This window comes from Pagrus pagrus (assembly GCF_965226575.1).
Source record: "Pagrus pagrus genome assembly, chromosome: 9".
NCBI classification, from domain to species: Eukaryota; Metazoa; Chordata; class Actinopteri; order Spariformes; family Sparidae; genus Pagrus; species Pagrus pagrus.
The window spans coordinates 15584463-15605716 of record NC_140193.1 but is presented as its reverse complement, the minus strand read 5'-3'; the positions used below and the strand labels follow the sequence as shown (position 1 = coordinate 15605716).

The 21254-nt window shown below is 39.4% G+C and overlaps 1 protein-coding gene across 2 annotated transcripts in view; it reads right to left on the bottom strand.

Moving 5' to 3' along the window:
• tanc1b (tetratricopeptide repeat, ankyrin repeat and coiled-coil containing 1b) overlaps positions 1 to 19339 on the bottom strand; it is a 116534-nt gene extending 97195 nt beyond the window's left edge. For both annotated transcript variants that reach the window (XM_084361917.1, XM_084361918.1), the window contains exons 1-2: positions 19202 to 19339; positions 5127 to 5220 (exon numbers count right to left, since the gene is read on the bottom strand). In XM_084361917.1, the coding sequence (XP_084218043.1) occupies positions 5127 to 5187 (61 nt within the window). In that variant the 5' untranslated portion in view covers positions 5188 to 5220; positions 19202 to 19339. The remainder of the gene's footprint in view (positions 1 to 5126; positions 5221 to 19201) is intronic.
• Positions 19340 to 21254: the final 1915 nt, after the last annotated feature.

The window sequence follows — 21254 nt, the reverse complement described above, 5'->3', positions numbered from 1 at the left end:
GACAGTTATCATCCTCAAAGAGTGCACAGCAATGCAAGCTACTGTGATTAACACTGCGTCACCCACAACAGACAGACAACTGTCTGGCAGCTGCCTCAAGCTCATTGAGTGGTAAGCCCAAGTTGGAGGCCCTTCAGAGGTATTACCCAACACACACACAGTCACACTCATCAATTAAAGAGTAGTCAAACATTGTGTTTCTCTGGATCACATCTTGAAGAGTTACTGATAGAAAAAGCTCCCAGGACAGTAAGAAGCAGTATACTTCAGTCAGTAAAGTGAGGCTGTAAAGTGAGTCAGCCAGCAGACCACTTTCACCAAAGAGAGAATTAAGTCTCTGTGGAAACATGCAGACTTGTCCTCACGTGTTTCAAGTCCACCAAAGGCTTAGCTTCACTTCACTTGCACCAATAAAACTCAGCGGAAACAGACAAAAACTTGGGATGCACCAATTGACTGGTCGATAATAAAATTTAGCTCATATTTGCATCAACACGCTGGCAAGAAGACCAAACTGATGACATGTGACTTAATTATCTGCACTGTGGACTGTCACGAAACTGTCTGCTTGACTGCCCTGTCTGCACGTGCTTTCATGCTGGACCTCACATAAAAAAATTGAGAAGAGTAAGACTGAAAATCTTCAGCTATTTGCTACCTTGGTTTGATTATTCTTAAAAGTGTGTCCAAGGGTTTTTTTCTGGTACTCACTACAGAGTATTGATTCATGTTAAATTAAGTTTTTAAGTGCCTGAGAGCTCATCTGGGTGGGATAGAGAGATAGAGAGAGTGGGTCTACCTCACCCCTGCAGCTTGTTCAAGTCACAGTAAATCAGTGCAATGGCAACTGAATCCGATCAGAAGTGGGGGTTCACTCTTATAAACCTGACACAGACAACACTGCAATATTTGAAATGACAAATGCAAAGCTTGCCAGGACAACATGTCTAACCAGAGGAAACACCTGGTCGAACATAATATACTGTTTATCTAAAAGCTAACCTGAAGGCACGTTCCCTGCAGCACCTCAGTTTTCAGTGTTTTCCACACATACAGTTTATGTGGGCTGCCCAGGAATATTAAGTATATATGGCAACCCATTTAAGGCTACTATTATTTTTGTAATCTGTCCACAAGAACGATGCCATCCACAATCAATTAACTAGGTGACAATCAGCCATCGCTCTTCCTGTCGCATCTACTTTCAATCACGTGTCTCATGTTCTGGAGACAGAGAGAGAGACGCTCTGTGTGAATGGTACCCATCCCTACTATGTACAAGGTTGTTTCTACGTACAGTATAACTACTAATGGCTTACTTTTGTTACTTCAGAAAACTGTTTAAGAAAGAGTAAAACAGGATGAAACACATTCACATGAACTTGCCTCATGACAAGCCACTGTCCTGAAACAACTCTACCAGCTTCGAACACACAATTTGTTTTGCACCGAACTACAAACCAGACACTGCTGTGAATTAATAGGAAGTCATAGGTGAAACTCGCAGTAAAATCTGAGGGGGCTGCATCCTCAAAGAGAACACCAATTAAAACACTGTTTGAATCTTTACAATATAATCATCTTCTCGTGCTTTGCACTCCCAAATCTATTAACTCCAGAGAGGCCTACTTGCTACGTAACCCTTCTCAGAAAATGTTGACTTCAAAGGCAATAACCCACAGCAAACTAGCATCCCACTTCCGGATTGGCAGACCATTAAAAAAAAAGAGTACTTAAAAGGGATTAAACAGGCCAATTCCAAACAGATTCCTAACAGACTGAGTCTTGAAGAGGCAAGCGAGTAGGAGGAGAAGGAAGGATCTAGGAGGAGCACATGATGGAAAGACTAAATTAGCAAACTGTGTGTTTTTGTGGTCTTGGCATTGGGGAGATCCCAAAGGAGAGCTAATGACTGTAGTGGTATCTGGCGTTGGGGCCAAGTTTCCTTGAGCGCTTTAAAGTTGCCTCCAGTCCATAGCCACCATGTCATGAGCAACATATGCTGAGCTATCTTGCAATTATACCATTATCAAGGTCTTTCCTCCCTCTGAGTTCCATTATATGCTGCAGAACAGATTTCACATGAAATGTGTCCTTCTGAAGGAAGGAAAGTCTGTTCAGCAGGACAATGAAACAATGGTGTTGACTAATAAACATGATTTTCATTCATCTGCACAAACAAAATCAGCCAAAAACAACATTATTAACCTTATCAAACAAGGTTGTGAGATAAAGATAAATAATAATACCAGCTGTTGGGTATAAAACAGTGAGACACTGCCCTGAAGCTGACAAAAATCTCAAACATAACACTGTTGCTGCGTGAACCAAACCAAACAAATCCTCGACTATAATCCAATTTGAAAAGATAGAAAGGCTTATAATAAAGTAGATGACTCAAGAGCACTAGACATTCAATTTTAAAACAACTTTCTTTCCCCAAACCAATTGGGGGAAAAAATTAAATCTTTATTCAAGCCTCGCAGAAGGTGCAGTGAATATTTTATGTGCAATATGGTACTATCTTGTCTCAGGGACCATTAACTATACTACAGTGTACCCAATTTTGATTAACATGGCTTTCCCCAGCAGGGCTTCTGTGTTACAAATCTCATTTCAGATCCCAGGAAGGACCTGAATTTACAAACAAATTCTCCTCTTCAAGGGCAACAGACAAATAAACATGCCACAGTACGCCCGTTGTAATGACATACTGAAACTTATTTGATTTCTGTCTAAGAAATACGACCTACTGCAGCTGCTTAAATGGATGTATGACTCATCCAAATCTTAATCAGGATAATTCAAGGAATAACTCTTATTTATTACAGGCTATTACAATTGATTTGTCGACAATCTCACGAGAAATTAGGACTGCCCTTCAAAAAACTCTTGCAGAAACAACAGTGGGACAAAGTGACCACTGCTAGCTGCTGTATCTCTGTGACCTCTCATCTGTCTTAAGAGCCCTAAACAACAGACAGCAGAGGCCAGATTTTATTGTCCCAGCATGAGAAAGGGAGACAGAGCAACTTCGGCTTGATGAATGGGGTCCAACTGGGAGAGTAAAGGCTGGGATAAAGGGGTTGTATCCCGCCATAAAACTCTGCTTCTCCCGGCGTTCACATACACAGAAACTCTTCTCTTTAAGTGTATACACGTGTTGGTGTGTGCATGTGTGTGCCTGGATAACAAGGAAACTGTGTTATCGGAGAGATTCATACACGCTTGACAGTTTGTGAGAACTTGATAGAATACTGTACTGGAAAGCAGTGGAGGATGTGTAAAGCAAGTCAGACTCTTTTCCCTTTAATTTTAGCCCGACTGTTGAGTGAATTGATCACGTCAGACAAAGAGCAGAGCTATGAGATGTGTATCTGCAGTTGAACCAGACGACCTGTTAAAACCAGTCCTGAGGTGGTAAATCAAGTCCAGGCTGGTAGATGCTGTGTAAGCATAAGACAGATCATAGGAGGGGTCCACTGTATGAACAAGAGACTACTGAACAATGTATTTCTGAGTGTGCCTCATGTTAAGTCATGTTTGAAAATACTAAAGATCTACAAAGGCAAAGAAAACATCTGTTATGACACAATGGCCGGGTTGTTTCCAAAGTCACAGTTAAATCTAAGAAAGATAGAGGGTGATAGACGTACCAATGGTCTTGAATGATTTATTGAGACACAGATTGTGTTCGAAATCACATATTTCGGTAATCGGTATATACTGTACAGACTACTAATGAACCAGCAAGTATGTTATTCACAAAAGTGGTTTACATTTAATTTAAAGTATAGGGAATAAAAACAAAATAACTACCAAGATCAAATATGGACAAAGAGATGTCTGTATGCTTTAAAAAACAGGCTGCTGAGCAGAGAAGGCGACTGAGAGTGAAAAGCGCCAGGAGGAGGGGGAGGATTTGTCTCTGGCTATTTACCTTATCTTTTAAGTTTACCTAAAGCAGCGCTTACCCTTAATAATGGAAAAAAAAGAAAAGAAAAACGGAATAAATGTGATACAGTAGATGGAAATGTTGCTGAAGTCATTGGCTACAGAAATCTGTGGCACAAGAGGGGTCTATAAGCCGACAAGCGAAGCAGTCAGCCGACTGGCTAGCTACCTACCCCATCAGGCACTTGTGGACCTACTCAACTCCAAAAAACGTAGGAATATTTCCGATTTGCCATCAATTTTGGTAAAACTGCCCATATTTGAAATGGCCACTACATACTCAATTATGAGTATGAATAGTACGTTATAACATTCCGATTCTGAATGTAGCCACAGTGGGACAGTACTCGGCTGAATCTCCAATGGCATACAGTGTGTGAGCCTACACAGTACAATATACTCCACACCATCCCTACATAGACTGTACAGTTCCTTCACATGACAGTAGGAGCCTTACTTTCTCTGTGTTGCATTCTTGAACCCAACTGTGGCGTAAAGCTTAAACAAAGTTGACGATAACTTCTTCACACATGCACTGTGCAAAATGTTTTCTCTAAGCTACCTTTAAGTTATGGTGACAGTGCTTACAATCGAGTATAAACAAAGCACTAGAGGGATTTCTTTTTAAGCCATACACCACCAACTTCACTGTTTAGTCACACAACCTGCATACATGCAAGTCCACTGGCTTCAGCTTCATAGCAATGTTTATTTGTTTGGTTTTGAGTTAAGAACTAACTTTTGATATTTTAATTTGTTCTTTGTGTGCAAACATCTCCTCCAGTTCATGTTTACATGTGTGTCAATCACTTAGAAACACACAGTGCTCTTCAAAGAAAGTGTTTACAGACGAAGGTGGTAAGGTCAAATTATTGCCCGTACACTCTACTGTATATTCAGGCAATTGCTGCAAATGATGGCTTAGATGACAGTGTGTTTGCAAAGTGCACACTAAATTTTAGCATAGCTTTTGTGCTTTCATCTTAACTTTCTCTTTAGTTTACATTAGCTTTATTTAACACACGTCAGCCTTCGCCTTCGGAATCTTCACTCAAGACACAAAGTTTCCATAGTCAGAAATGAATGTACAAACACTGAAAGAGATGTGTCTAAGCCTTTGGGGTATGAGGTTTTTGTTAGCTTCCTGTTTTTCCTCCTGATCTTCCACATACCTGAATCCTTCTTGCTCCCCTTGCCTCCATCTCTGTTCTTCTTCAGCACTGCCTTGAACATGGCAAGATTCTTGGAATCCTCTCTGTAGGGTCCCTGAGGGAAAAGTAAACCAGAAAAATTCAGTCACTCCCAACGATGACAAGGGAACAGAAACGCATCTACTTTTGCTCATGCAAAGCCATGAAAATTATCCAGCAGCACAAAAAAGGTCTTTCTGGTCTCAGTTTCTTTCACGGGACAGAACAGAACTCACCTACAAACTAGTCAAATACCTACATATGCTCGGTATTTTTTACTCAGAACTAACCAAACAATCCAAAATGTGTCCTCGAACGGCAAAACACTGTACATCCGCATTTCATTCTGCTTAGCTGGCACCCGCCTGGGAGTTTTCCCACAGTGCTCCCAATCCTGCAGGTCATCAGTGGAGGGGCGCATGGAAAGAATGCTCTAATATTTAAACAGAAAAGGACAAGTTCTGCTATCTTGTTATGCAGGAAAACACTCTGCTGAATGCCCTGAATTCCACATGTAATTGATGCTATGTGGCTGAACTTGGGTGTTTGCAACCGCTCTCCATGGTTGTTCCCAAGCTAGTGTGCATTTTGAATCCTCAGAGTTAAACGGTATTACATGAACTCAAGGTCCAGCCTGGAGATGCCTGGATGTGCTTGTTTACGTTGGAATTAGCTCTAGTTGAACAATGGTTAAAACCTACTTAACAAAACACAGCAGCAGCTACAAGAGTTAATTGTGTGGGATTTTTGGTTTCTAACCTTCTAAACAAATTTAAGGCTGCTGAGGGGTACCCTGCTGTATTAATAGCTGCAAAGCAATCTTTCCAATGATGAGAAGAGAATGGTTTCAACCAAATATGGTATGCTTTCTGCAAACAAAACATACAGTCCTATTTCACTGAGCTCTCAACCTCAGAACCCCAGGCTTTAAATATCTAGGTCCTCTTACTTCTACTTTGAGAGAGACTATTGATCTGCCCTTTTTCATCCTTGATGGTGTCAGATGAAACACTCTGAGGCTGAGCCTCCACTGAATCAGTTATGGAAGGCGGAGGTATAGAGTATGAGCCTCTGCATTACAAAATAGCTTTGAGTGGTCAAAAAAAAAAAACTTAACATGGGGTTATTCTTCATCAAATCAAGATAATGAATGCAGTTTTAGGGTAGCACATGACTATTGCATCTGTGATTCATCAAGTACCCAGGGAAGACAACAAACAAGCCCATCACCTTCCACAACCCTTTTAATTTTTTTGCCACATACCTTCTGGAACTGATCCTCTTTTAAAGTTACTTTAAAGTTTCAAACATTCATACCCTGAACATCCACCATGGGAAACTTGACAACTCTAGAAACTCTAGACTTGGCAAAAAAACACATAAACAAATAATGAAACTTTCACATTCACATCATCAGATAACCAATGTCTGGTGCCCTCAGTGTAACCACGGCCATGGTTTCTTCTAGCAGCCATGTGTTACTCAAATAAAAGCAATACAAATATGAAGTGCCTTGCCTGAACTTGGCATGTAAGTCTTGCATAACGAAGACAATGCTCAAGTGTCTGCTCAGTTGATTTAGGTAGAATGATCAGTCACACTAAATTGTGGGCCAAAGTCAACCCAGACGGATTGCAGACAGTTGGGAATATGTCATCTCATATCTTACGCAATTTGCTTCCACTGTTTCCTTGTGACACTGAACACAGTCACCTGAAGGCTGCCCAGCAATTTGCACGATGCTCAGGACCCATCTTTTTCTGTGTCTGCTATAGTTTAAAGCCATTTCCTCTAGCCCTTGTTCTTGCCAAGGATGACATTTCTCACTGACTGATCCTCTTTCAACGCTGTCTCTCCATCATATGAGCTCTGTGGAAGGTGTCTCACAATCATCCCTTTATTTTTTAACATTTCTTTCACTCAGGCATAAAGTATGTCTACTTTATGTACAGGATAAATATATAGACTATTTAAAATATTATGTTATGTATCTAATGTCATTGTTTTGTCATTGGAACAACAGGTTAGGACCACCAAAGGCCAGTAGTTGCCTATTTTTCAAATTAAATCAAACCTTTTTATACCAGTGAGGTGAGATATGACTTAAAATTTCTGAAATTAAAAACAGACATAATTATACAAACTAGAACTAATACACTACTACTAAACACATACTACTAAATCAAGTATCAATTTGAAAATACTAATATACAACTAATACTAAATTAATATAATGTTGCTAATATTTAACTCTATTTAAGTCAATAAAAGAATATGTGGACAACAACCAATCAAATGACAGTCATGAGGTTAGGCAGGAAACAGAGTATTGGAGAAAAAAGTTTGTTTTTTTATCAAATCTAAACGTCTGGTATGTTTTAAGCCTATTTTGATGAATAATGATATAATAACAGGGAGATTAGACGGCAGGATAAAGTACAGAACATCACTTCTGGAGCTGGATTCAGTCTAATGCTCAAGAATGCACAGGTGTCTAACGGTCCCTGTGTACTCATGCCCATGACATCAAAGAGCATGACATCAAATAACACCAGGTGTGCAGAGGAAACAGTAGGAAAGATAGAAACACTGTCTCTATTAGTGTCTATACATAATAGTGTAGTTCAGTATAGTATAGTACATGACTGCTGGCAGCTGTGTGGGAGCTGGTTGCTCATCCCTACAGTAACAACAAACATCACCCAGGTTGGCCAAGAGGAAATGAGAAACGCCCTCTTGAAACTCCAAAAGCCAACATGACAAATTCCTTCCATCCCCCCCTCTCCCACATCACAGCCACCGGACACACACAGTCAGTGCGCACTGTGAAACACCACCTCTTCAGCCATCATCGACAGACATCACCTGAGGTATGCGTCTGTTAGTTAGATTCTCAAGAGTGTCTTGGTTCCTGTGAGATGAAGAAGACATCTATGACACTTGGTGTAATAGGCATGGATAAAGATTATGGTATTAGTGCGCTTACTAGTGCTGGGCCAAACAAAACTATAATCATTTTATTTCCCTTTGGTGAAATACACAGGCCTACATCTGTCATTACTATTTTGTTCTTTCACTACAGCATTTTTTATAATTACATTACTTAAATCATAACAATCTTCCATTCATTTCGCCATAGACAGATTTTAACTTAAAATCTCCAAAACCATTTAAGCCATTTCTTAAATCTTAAAAAATGCACCAGGTTAGAGGGCTCCTTCTACAATTTACAGCATTAGTTCCCTCAGAATTTCTTTCATATCCAAACTGAATCAATATTGAATCAAATCAGGATCTCAATAATCTCAATCGAATCAATAAATCATTGGCAATACCAAGCTCTACTACTGACTCCAAGGATGCCTGTTAGAGGAGCAACAACATAGTTTTCAAAAGTGACCTGAGAATTAGGAAGAAAGACCAATTTCTTTACTAACTCTTTGCACATAATATTAACCATAAAATATAACCAGTGTTCACAGGTATAAGTGGGATTTTGCATGTGTTTTCTAAACAGACAGAGTCAGAACAGCTCTGTGTAAATGTTGGGAAATCTCTTAACTCCCAGGTCCCCTGAACTACCCACTGTGGGCTATGTAGCTTTGTCTCTCTGAAAACCATAGTGAGCACAGGGTCATTTTTGAAATCAAATGGCTTTACAGGTAAGGAACCTATTTTCAGCTAACACTTGCCATATTAGCTAGCATGCTGACATTTGGTTTGGATGCGATATATTCAGTGAAATGCTGCTAACATTTTATAACGTTGATCTTAGCTTAACCGTGAAATGACAATTTACATGAGAGTCAGTTACATCTACTTAAACTCCAATAAATCCTGAACCAAATGTAACATGATGCATTCATGCACTGCAGTGACAAGCCATTTTGTTCTGTGTATCTTCACAGAGTGTTCTGTATTCATGAATACATTATTTGAAACGGCATGAAGACAATATTGACGTTGCCTCAGCCTTAGGCTGTTTTTACTGGAGGTAGATGTGAGGATCCTACAGCAGCAAAGGCACCACAATCAACTTCAAATGCAGCTATGCTTAAGCTGTGGTAGGGAGATAACTGTGCCCTTTATAAGACAGTTTCCTCAGAGAAAAGAGGAATGGACTGCATGGTATGCAGCAAGACGGGCATCAAGACTGCTCAAGCCCTCATAGTCAGGTCCATCCCAGTGCTCTTAAGCTGTGTTTGGATACCAGCCTCAAAGCGTGGCCCCTTCAGAGGGGCCTCTCAATATTAAAACAGAGCAGGGAAAGTCTCACAGTGGCTTACAAGTCTTTGTGAATACACACTGGCTGAATGGACAAAATAGACTCTCAATATTCACATTCACCAAAGAGCAGGCAGAAGCCACGGAGAAACAGAAGAGTATTGTGCTCATGGTACTGCCTCTTCGTTTATGTCAAGACACCAACTGCCTTGTCATCCAAAGTCCTTAACGGTATTCAAACTGCCCCAAGCAACTGAAGGAATACACACCAAAGACTCAATCAGTGTATTTAGGCAATAATACAAAGCACAAAAAACGCTTTCCACCAGGCATATGTCAGCTGTATGACCTTCACATGTGGGCTGTCCGTTACCTCAGAACAGCTCAAGGCAACAATAAAAATGACATGGCTATGGTACAATGTAGAGGTTTCTTTTCACAGAGGAGAAATTGGAAACCAGTGTGCTTAAGGGGTTCCTCAGGTTATCAACATGTATGTTTTTCCAGGTCATTCCTGACTTGATGGAGTTCAAATCCATACAGGGTGTGAGGAAGAAAAGATCCTCACCTGTACAATGCTGCTGTGACATGTGGTTAATGGGGCCATCCAGCTATACCACAGTCACCTGAGAAGACAGCTATATATAGAACGGAAACAGGATTGTTTGACCCAATTGCCTCTGGCGGGGAAGCATTTCACAAACACTGGCGGTTGGTGAGTTAGAACCGGCTTTGTCCTCTGTTAGTGGCCACAATAGAGAGCACTCTTAAGCTCAGATCAACTTCCCCACTCTTCCAGGATTGCTGCCATTTTCCACCCTACACCTTCATGTCTTGTCTGTCAAAATGCCCTGCCAGCTCTCTTCATCACCCTGTTATACATGAGTGATCACTCTAAGATTTCCACACCTGACCTTTGTCAAAGCGGCACGGAAATTCTCACCATGGGCTGACCTTCAACTTGCTTTATTAAACACAGTCTCGGAGCGATCAGATATTTTAAAATCCTTCTGTGAACTCCATAATTATCTATTCTTTTGTTGTCCACTTGCTGAGAGCAGGAAACAGGCCCAGCCTGGACGGTGAGTTCAAGTGGTCCATAAACAATGGGAAGTTAGCTAACAAACCCTTGAAGGAGGAAGTGTGGGGAGTAGGTATGGAGGATAGCACAGTCTCAGTGTCGGCCATTGTAAACAAAGATTGTTATTCACACTAACATGAGTGGAAGGGAAATAACAAAAGAATCGACGTTTTTATGTAACTAGTCTACCGGTTTGACTAAAGTGTTTCCTGCACAGACCTCCACCTTAGAACCTACCAGAAGCAGGCCTTGATCTTATAATGAGCCAAAAAGGGAAATGTCTTGGAACACTAATAGCTAACCTTGAGGAGTAATGGCAATGTTTAACTTGTTAATATAATACTACATCCAGCTTGTATCATTTGACAAGCCAGCAACCCAGCAAATGCTAAATTTCTATAGCCAGTCTACGTACCGCTCAAAGTGAAACAGGTCTACTTGTTGTACAGTTAAAAACAAGTGGTCTAACTAGTGCAACATTATCAAAGTAAAAAATGCACTACTACAAAGGTGTAGGATATCTAACTGAATGCCATCAACTTCAGCATTTTGTGTGAGTTGGAAGAATATACATTTAATAGAACTGCAACAACTGGCTGGTTAATCGATTAGTCAATCAAAAGACAATCAATCACTATTATTTTAATATTTTGATAGGTAGATAGATTTTGTAGGTTCTGGCTTCTAAAATTTAAGGATTTGCTTCTTTTCTTTGTCATTTATGACAGTCAATGAAGAGTCTTTTGGTTTTGGACTGCTGATTGGACAAAAAAAGCAATTTGAAGACATCATTTTGGTGTCTGGGAAATTGTGATAAAGATTTTCACAATTGTGTGACATTTAATAGACTAAATGATTAATCATTTAATTTGCAAATAAATCAGCAGATTTATCAATATTGAAAATAATCAATAGATGTAGCCCTAGAATTTAACACTGTATCTTAGATGTCAAATAAAGGCAGTCAGTTGAGTATGCAGCACCCGTTTCATTCTTTAAGGAAATCCCTCATTGCCAATTATCAGCATTTGTAAGCAATAGAGGACGTTTTAAAATAATATGAGACAGATAACAGGGCTCCATAGAGGCCAAATAATTGGAGCCAAACTGTCAAAAATCTCGAAAACACATGCCGCACATTAACTGCCTCAACAAAGAGGAACACCAGGCATATACCACTTTAGTATGTAAACCAGCTGGCGCTCTCTGGTTGCCATTTGTATGAAAAGCCTGAGTGGTCTGAATGAATGCTGCACACAGGTTGTAGCAGCCTTAATGCTTGTGCTTGACCATTTGATAGCATTCAGCAATGCGAAATCCAGAGCCACCATGGCCTTCAAAAAGTAGTGTTTCCCCTTAATAATTTGTCTCAAGACAGTGTCATGATGAACAAAAAGCGTTTTTACACTACACTTCCAGTCTCATGAAAATCCTGTGAAAAAAAAAAAAGAGTACAACCTTGGGAGGAGAAACATTTTGATGGACAGGAACCAAACCCTGAACAGGGTTCCTGCTGTTGAAATGCAGGTAATGTTCCTAAAAAGGTTCTACATTGGAAAAGAGCCATTAGACATCAAGAAAAGTGGTAAGATTACATATTGTGAGAAAGGGAGACTATCATCAGTAGCATTGTGTTCTTGGTAAAAGTAACATGATCGTTTAGCTAGCTCATCTGAGAGAATCTAAAAAAGTTCAGGTAAGAATCCATCAAAACTAAATGATGAGAACAGGCTGGTATTCACTTTAAGACCTCTATAATTATTGACTTTTATGATATTGTCCCATAACAGACACGGACAGATTCAAATCTCTAGCCCGGGGTCAAAGCCAGCTAGTTTCTTAATAAGGAGGACTAGCCACTTGGCTCAGCGTGAAATTAAAAAGGATAACAAGTCTGATCTACTCATTAGACTGCCATGGGAAAGGCACTGTCATTTTGGAAAGAGTGATTCGCCCTCTGAGGCCACTTGTCCTTGATTGTTTCTAATATGAATGATGAACAAATACAGACACAGACCTACAATACGTGCTGGCTCAGCAGTGACGAATGAGAAAACCTGTGCCTTTTTATATCCCAGGAGTGTTGCTCCAGAAGTGTCAAGGCATGTTTTAGAGGGCAATCATTGCTCTGAATTACACCCCGGGCGCTGGAAACTGAAAAGATCTGAAACTTAAAATCTAGGAAGGAATAAGACAAGACATATCCTCTCTGAATAAGTATCACACTCCCTGCTACACAGATTCAATCAGAACTCAGCAAACCACAAGCATTTAGCATTGCATATCTGAGTGAAACGTGGATTTATGAACAAGTTAAAGTGCAGTTTCTTCACACTAAACTTTTCCTTTTCTCTCGAATCTGTTCAACGTCTTTCCACAACAATTACACACTCCTTACATCACACCATCAACCACGCCTCTCAAATCATCATCATCAGCCGGCAACAGATTTAACTGCACGCTGAGTAATAACAATCATCTCATCAGTTACAGTCATTATATCCAGCTATCACTGCTGATTAAACGTTATCACTTTGGTATAGCAATCAAGTGTTAATGAACATCTGGAGTAAAAAATAAATAAAAGTTGAACCACTGTTGCTTATACTCAGCTCGACATTTGCCTCCCAGGGAGCCCAGTATTTGATTAAGGGTAAAACATTAACAAGGGCTGTTTAAAGTCTACAGGAAGTTCCTGCAAACACTGCCAGAGATTCTCCTCATGTTGAGGTTTGTCGGTCAGAGGGTCACATATAAATGAATCATCGTCCTATCAACACAAAAGAGATTAGTATGGAATTAAAGCAGTGAGGATGGCAAGTGAGCCAGGATTTCAGTCAATGCACATTCAACAGGGAGAAAAGGAGGACAACCAGCCTTGCTAATAAATGTTAATACCTCATACAGGTACTGTTGTCGCATTGGGACAGCAAGCCTCTATTTAATCTTTTATTTGCACTGACTTTTATAGACCAAGCTATAGTCCCGACAGAGACAAATTGACACATCTGACAAACTAACGAATAAAAATGAGATTTGTTTCACCAATTCATTGTTATGACAGGAAAACATTGATTTGGGTTCAACAGTGTTGCAGCCAGGCTGCAAAATACGCACTGTGAAATCGTGCTTGAAAGCTTTGCTCAAGGAAGGAAACACACAAAACACAAGTTCTATGGTGTTACAATGGGGCGCACAGTCTAATTTTCGGCATTAATAGTAATATTACATTACAGATAATAATAGTAATATTATAAATACTAATAATTGAATTATTTAACAAAACATGGAGGGAAAAAAATCAAGAACATTTCTTGGGAAAGAGACTGTAAATGACAGCAAAATGCATTAAAGACTCTAACACGGACCTGAAAATGAAACGAGTGCACATATAATGGGTAAATGACAGAAAATATTTAGTTTCTTTCTTTCTGTTCAGGCCGGTGATCCAGTTGGAGGATGTAGCAGTATGCATATAAATGTGACCAGCACAGATCTGACAATGATACCAGTCCCTGACCGGACAACCATTGCATCTCTAGTGTAAAATTATAGGATATCACCATTCGATAACATTGAAAGTATCAAAGCTATAAAATAAATCAGATCTATTATCAGTGACTTGTTCTGTACCATCAATGTGTGCTGAACTGTATTGTGTGCCTTGGACTTTATTTACCATGCTATGAAAAGAGGTATAGAGTATACTTTTTTACATTAGTATTGTATCAACCTCGCTGCTTCTCAAATACGAGCCTCAAATGCTACTTTCCATACAAATGCATCTGTCTTGTTAAGTGCTTTCACGTTCACACAGTAACTGAAGACCTTACACTTTCCTTTATTGGGTCAATTGATTAAAAGTCTGTGAGCTTCCAGTGCTTAGCGTGGACATTTTTACTGGGCCTTAAGATTCTTCTCCACCTATGGTTGGTGTTCAATTCCATTTTATTGAATCTGAATAATCAGTATCTGTATACAGGAGATATAAAACATAATCTGTATTAAATCTGCTTGTCAAATCTATTTAGGCAGCTTGTTGGTATGTGTTGCCTGTGAAGGACAGAGGTCTTTTTAGTAGCTGCTAGAGCTGCACTAGCTGTCAAAGCTGCCAAAATAATCATGACACAGTGGAAAGAAAGAAGAGAAATTCTACCTTTCATTTTGCCAATGTCAACAAAATTAATAATGAAATGAATCCTCTGTGAGCACCTGGTCACAAATTCTACTTCTCAAACTTTTGGTATTTTGGAGCTGCTCTGGATGTCCTTCTTTCCTTCTCCCTCTCTCTCTCTGTATCTCCAGGGCCTTCAAAAAGGCTTGACAAAAATGTAAATCAGTAACAGCTGTTACTAAGAAGCACTTCCAAACACACGTGCTCTAGCAAGCAAGCATGAGCGCACATATGCACATGCATAGACCTTGAAAACACACACACACACACACACACACACACACACACACACACACACACACACACACACACACACACACTTGCTCACCTGTACTTTGAACGTGTGGTACAGAAAATACTCTAGTTTTGTAACAATAACTTAATCAATGATCACTAGGGTGTAATTTGGCAAAATGCCTGTTACGACACTTGCCAACGTCACTGAAATATAAAAGATAACTGAATACACATGCATGAGTTAATACCACACTTGTCAGTGTAAGCCATGTCGGGTTTTTATGATCACTTCAGCTATCTCATTGCAGGAGATGGTGGGGGGACAAAAGCATGGCATGAAGCACAACACAGTTCTGCTTTGTTGAAGTTACAGGAGCTCAGGTAGAAACTGCTTCTGCTGTTAGACTGTCATTTCACAACATGCCCTAAAACCAACTCAATGATCCTGACCTGTAAACATTTCTTGGCCATGAATCCACTTGTAATACACACTATGAGGACCCCTTATAGATTAGAGATGCAACTATTATACTATTTAAAAATCAGTCAATTGAAAGAAAAGTAATGTCCAACTGCTTTGATAACTGAATAATCCTTTCAGTCATTTTTCAAGAAAAAATGTCAAACATTTGCTGGTTCCAGCTTCTTAAACGTTAAGATATGCTGCTTTACTTAGTCATTAATGATAGTACAGAGTGCAGCTCTGCACACCTTAGGGTCATCAGGTGCGTAGGAGAAGGACAAAATTAGGAAAAAGACTCCCGCACACTGTCCACTTCACTTGCAATTAAGTTTATTGACAACGTTGCAGTACTTAGACCTTCACCAGGTTATCTTACAAGACAATGGGGGAGGCTGTCTTAAGTAGGGTTGTGGACTTTTTTTTTCCTAGCCAGTTCCCACAGTACATTTATTTGAAGCTCTAACCTACTTTTGTATTTACATTTATACTGTTATATACTACATTTCTATTGTGTACATATGCACATTAATTGATATATGCACTTTACCTGTTATGATGTTTAAAAAAAATATTAAAAAAAACTTTTGTCATTCAGTGGCGCAGATTTGCTCCAGGTGCGTTTGATGGCATATTGAGGGACATCTGTGGCCTGATTGGGCCACGCGAGTCCACAACCCTACTTAAGACAGCTTTCCCCGTTGGCTTGTAAGATAACCTGATGAAGGTCTAACTACCGAAATGTTGTTAATAAACTTAATTGCAAGTGAAGTGGACACACCGCAAAAACTAGCACCACTGACACTCATTGAGCGACCTGGTGGGTCATGGGTCATGGCCCTAAGGCCGGCCAAAGTTTTGACTGACAGCTTTCATACTAGATCAACAAACGAAAGAAGGAAAACACACCAGCGTTAATTTGAAACTACCATATAGGTTAGTTTTGAGAGCGCCCCAAAGGTGGCAAGGGCATGAAATTGGGCCTTACATTTGTGGTGGGTTTGGTTTGTGGTATCAAGCATCCTGAAAGCCCACACCACAACATTCAAGTTTCATTCACTAACAATTGTGGTTAAACAGTATGCTGGCAGTAGTCGTCCTGAACCCAACAAATCCCTAAAAATCTTCCTTTCCTATTGGAACCATGTGCTTCTGCAAAGAGTAGCCCCTTTCAAAATCATCATCATCAACAACTAGCACGATTCAGTAAGCTGTCTGTCAGGTCACTGGCTCCAGTAACTTTCCCTCCAGTCCTCAGCCATAACAATGCAACTCTGATGCCAGCATCTGTTAGCGGCCAACTGGCTGGGGACCATGGGAACCAGGCTCTGTAGAGGCTGGGAGGCAGACTCTTGTGGCACTTTGAATAAGATGAGTGCTCTGCAGTGCAAACACCTCATAACCCTGAAGTTGGTAGACAATTGGAGCAGCTCTAGCCTTGGCATAGAGGCATGCAAATCTTCTGTAATGGTTCCATAATCGCCGTAAAATTGCCTGAAATTATATTGGAAAGTTAATACAGACTATCTCCAGGATAACTGGCAGTCAGCATGACTGTCAGCAGCAAAGCCTGTTTCACCTGTTGAGGTGAAAATGGAAATCAACACTGTCTATACATTGGAAATGCCCTTGAAGCTAGATTGAGACAAGTAACTCGACACAGGAAATGTTGTGGCAGGTTCCTGCCAAGAGGTTATGAGGTTATGAAGATTTGTTCTGAGAACACCTTGAATCGATGACTTCATGTGCTCACAGTGATCAAAGCTGCTTCCTGACATTTACAAGCTATTTCACAGACACAGATAACACAGCTTTGATTTTCAAAGCACCTGGCTGACTTACAAGGGGATTCCTCAATTGCAAATTTGCTGAAAACAGCATAAAGTCATATACAGCCAGCCAGTGGTCAAACTTCAATGACTCAATCTATGTGGGCAGGCAAGATTACAGTCCTTTAGCCTTAAGCCGACTTCTATATCTGGGCTGGGTTCTGGTTTGAAAACCACCGCATCCAATCACAAAATACAGACTAACATTAGCATCAAACAAGACCACACAGTTAAAAGAAAAGTAATGAACATTTTTGTCAAACATCTGCATCCTGGCAAGCAGGATGTTACTCGACAATAAGTATTACCTATCTTCAAACGTTCTCGGATGTCTGTTCATCTCCAGAAAAGTAAACACAAGCAGTAACGAGCAATTTAAGGCATTCTGTAGTGACATGTTGAAAGGCTGCAACTAACGACTTTGTATCATTATCAATTTAACTATTCCATCTTGTGAAGGGCTCACTGTCTCCCTCAAAAAACAATCCAAGGCACACTGTAGGATTTGTGCAAGTTGAAAGGCCTTTGTTTTGCATGGTATTTAACTACTTTTAACAAAACATTTCTAACACTCTAACATTTCTAAAACTGAGAAAATTGGCTAAACCCAGAAGCTACAATCGGAGCATTTTGCTTGATTTTGCTGACAATTGATAATAATGAAAATGTATGACTAAAGTTAAAATGAATATCTTGGGTTTTTGGGCTGTTGGTCAGACAAAACAAGCAATTTGAAGACGCCACCATCAATTTGTCCATAAAATAGTCCAACATTGTCACAAAATCCTTGAACGAGGCATGTTTTGTTCCACAACCAGTCTAAAACCCAAATAAATTACCTTTACAATCACAAGAAAATTGGCTAAATTCTCACATCTGAGAAGCTGCAACCAGAGCATTTTGCTTGATTACCTGACAGGTAATAATAATGAAAATGTATGACTAAAGTTATTATTGTAAACTGAATATCTTGGGTTTTTGGACCTGTGGTCATAGAAAACAAGCAATGTTAACCTTTTCTAGGTACCAGTTGAAAGTGTCGTATCTTGTTATCTCAATAAGAAAATATCTTTTAATCAATCAATCATTTAGTCCATTTAATAGTCAAATGTCTCATAATTTCCCAGAACAAGCTTGTTTTGCCTAGCCAAAAGTCTGACACCTAAATAAATTACATTTAAAATGTCATGAAACTGAGAAAATGAGCTGAATTCTCATATTTGAGAGGATACAACCAAATTAACCATTTCATAATCCATTACCTGTCCATTAAAGCAATCAACACTTGCTTAAAATGACAGGACAGGCACCTTTGGCTCTGGCACAACCAACCTTTTTCTGACTTACTTATTACTGATTTTCTACTTAGTGATTCAAATAATTATCAATAGATTAATCAGCAGTAAAAAACAGAAAATTGCAGCTCTATTTCAAGGAAAATACTGCTTAAATCCTCCAACTGTAACTCCAGATATCAATCTTTAATCTGCAGCTGTTTGTTGCCAATGAGATGTAGTAGTTGTAATCGATTAACCGCCTAATAGATACAGCTCCTAAACTCTTCAATGATTTACCACAGTGCCAAAACACGTTGAGGTTTTACTACCAGGACTAGATGGATGTAAAATAATAGTGAAACAGCACAGGGTCATTTTTTCTGGACTATCAGTGTTGGTTTCAGTGAGACTTGTGAGTCCCGTTAGCTCCAGTTCACACCAGCCCACAGAGAAACGTTACCTGTCGGACAAGTTTGATGTAGCTTCGGCTAACATTAAGCTAACTTGAGTAACAGTAACACAGAAAACAAGTCGAGCCCAGAGGCTAAAAGTTTAAGCTCGGGTAAGTTGAACATAAAGCTCAGTGCTGCTGTCATCCCCGGTGGTTTCTGACGGCTGTGACTCAATGGGCATGTCCCGACATTCCTCCCGACAAGCTGCCGATAAAACCTCCAAACTGTCTGGAGCAACTTTTTGTCCTGAACCGGTGAACCGACGACCTTCCAGGCCAACTTCATCGACACAGACAACTTGTGAGAGTTTCTCAATGTCTTACCTGATAAATGTCATGGATGTGAAAGTGCCAAATAAAAGTTTTCCCCCAGTCTTCTTCTTCCAGCGTATCTCCACACGAACTCGCTCCCCACTTGATCCACCACCAAGGTAGGTCGGCTACACGGGACTCAGGCTGGGCTCCTCCTCCTCCTCCTCCAACCCGCATGAGGTCATCTGTAGAGGGAGGCACATCAACAGAGGGCAGGCAACCAAGACAAATACCCCCTCCTTCCTCCTCCTCCTCCTCCTCCTCCTCCTTCCTCTTCTTTTTCCTCATTTCTCTGTGCATGCCTCATGGACGTGACAGGATGCTAGAGATGCAAGAGGCATGATAAGGACAACTGGAAATGTTTTTTAATGCAGTTTGAGGAGGGAAATCAGGGGTCTGGTGATGGTTTTCAGACAAGTTCTGTCCAAAGAAAGTCTCTAAGATATATTTTACAAGTATTTTTATTTATTTAAATAGCTGTTCAATTATGGTTTTAGTAGAAGTAGAAGTAGAATTTTGAGGTAGGCTGCTTGTATTTTACTCGAGTATGTACATTTTCTGCTACTTCATACTCTCCACTACATTTTAAAGACAAATATTGTACTTTTTTACTCCACATCATTTATTTTATCACTTTAGTTATTAGTTACATGTGTTGCAATGTAAAAATGTTGCTTTGGTAAAAGTGAAAGTCACCTGTACAAATAGACTAGTACTTGAGTAAAAGTATCTAATATAAAATAAATAAAATTTAAATTCTTCATATATTTACATGTTTGTTTATGTTGTTTACTGTGAGTTGACTGATTATCGGTCTGATCAGTTATGGGATCCGATATTCAGCATTTTTCAAATTATCGAAATTAGGGTTTTTTAAATCTGATTGCAGATAAAAAATTTATTTAGAAATAAAGTAACTAATATGCACTATACATGAGTAAAAAACAAGTATCTGATATTGACTGTACCTAAGTATCAAAAGTAATTTTCTGGTAATAAATACACTCAAGTATCAAAAATACAAGTAAAAGTAAATTATGCATCATCTATATTAACATGTGCTGTATGTATATACTGTATACTGTAAAAATGGCTCTGATGCAGTATGTAATTTGCAAAGTAACAAGTTACTAAGGTTATCTAATATGTGTAGTGGAGTAAAAAGTACAATATTTGCCTCCAAAATGTAGTGCAGTGGAAGCAAAGAAGCAGAAAATGGAGATACTCAAGTAAAGTACAGGTACTCCAAAATTGTATTTAAGTACTATACTTGAGTAAATGTACTTAGTTACATTCCACCAATGCTAGTTTGTCCAAAGTGCATTTTTAAATGAATCTCTTTTGTCTTGAATCAGATTAAGAAAACACTACTTCCGATAATCAGAAAAATTGCTGAATATCAGATCTGATAATCGGCCAGGCTGATAATCAGTCGACCCAGTATACAGTATATACATTCATGTAAATATACATATTAAGTATATTTAATACCAGAAACTTAAATCTTTACTTCTATTAAAGAATGACTTTTGGGAACTATTAACAACACTGATTTCTGCCAGTTTTATTTAAATGCAGCAGCTCTTTGAGTGAACTTCCTGCCAATAATCTCAACACATCTAACTAAAGTCTAAACAAAATAACGGCCTCAGGGCTTTTTCTCTGTTTCCCTTGTAAAAAGCTACCAGATGGCAGAGTTTGATTGTGGTGTCCATGAAACACCCATAGGAGATTATCAGGAAATTACAAATTATGAAATAAAAGTGTGTGATGCTGATTAAAGTGAAAACAAGCCAGAAGTTCAGAAAAAGCTTTTAATTGGACCTTGTGCTGATTATATTGTCACAGGTAAAGCAGTGCCGTTATTTCCCAAATTACGTGTCTACGTCCTGTTTCAAAGGAACGTGATCATGGTTGAGAATCACTGAATCCTTTATTATTTTACTTCTTTATTTGTTTGTGTGGTCCAAAAGTCATTAGTACTGGAATCAGTCTTGAAACACTGAGGTGTGCCATCTTTTCATTTGGCGGCAAACATTAAGCATTTGCCTCTTGTTTGATATAA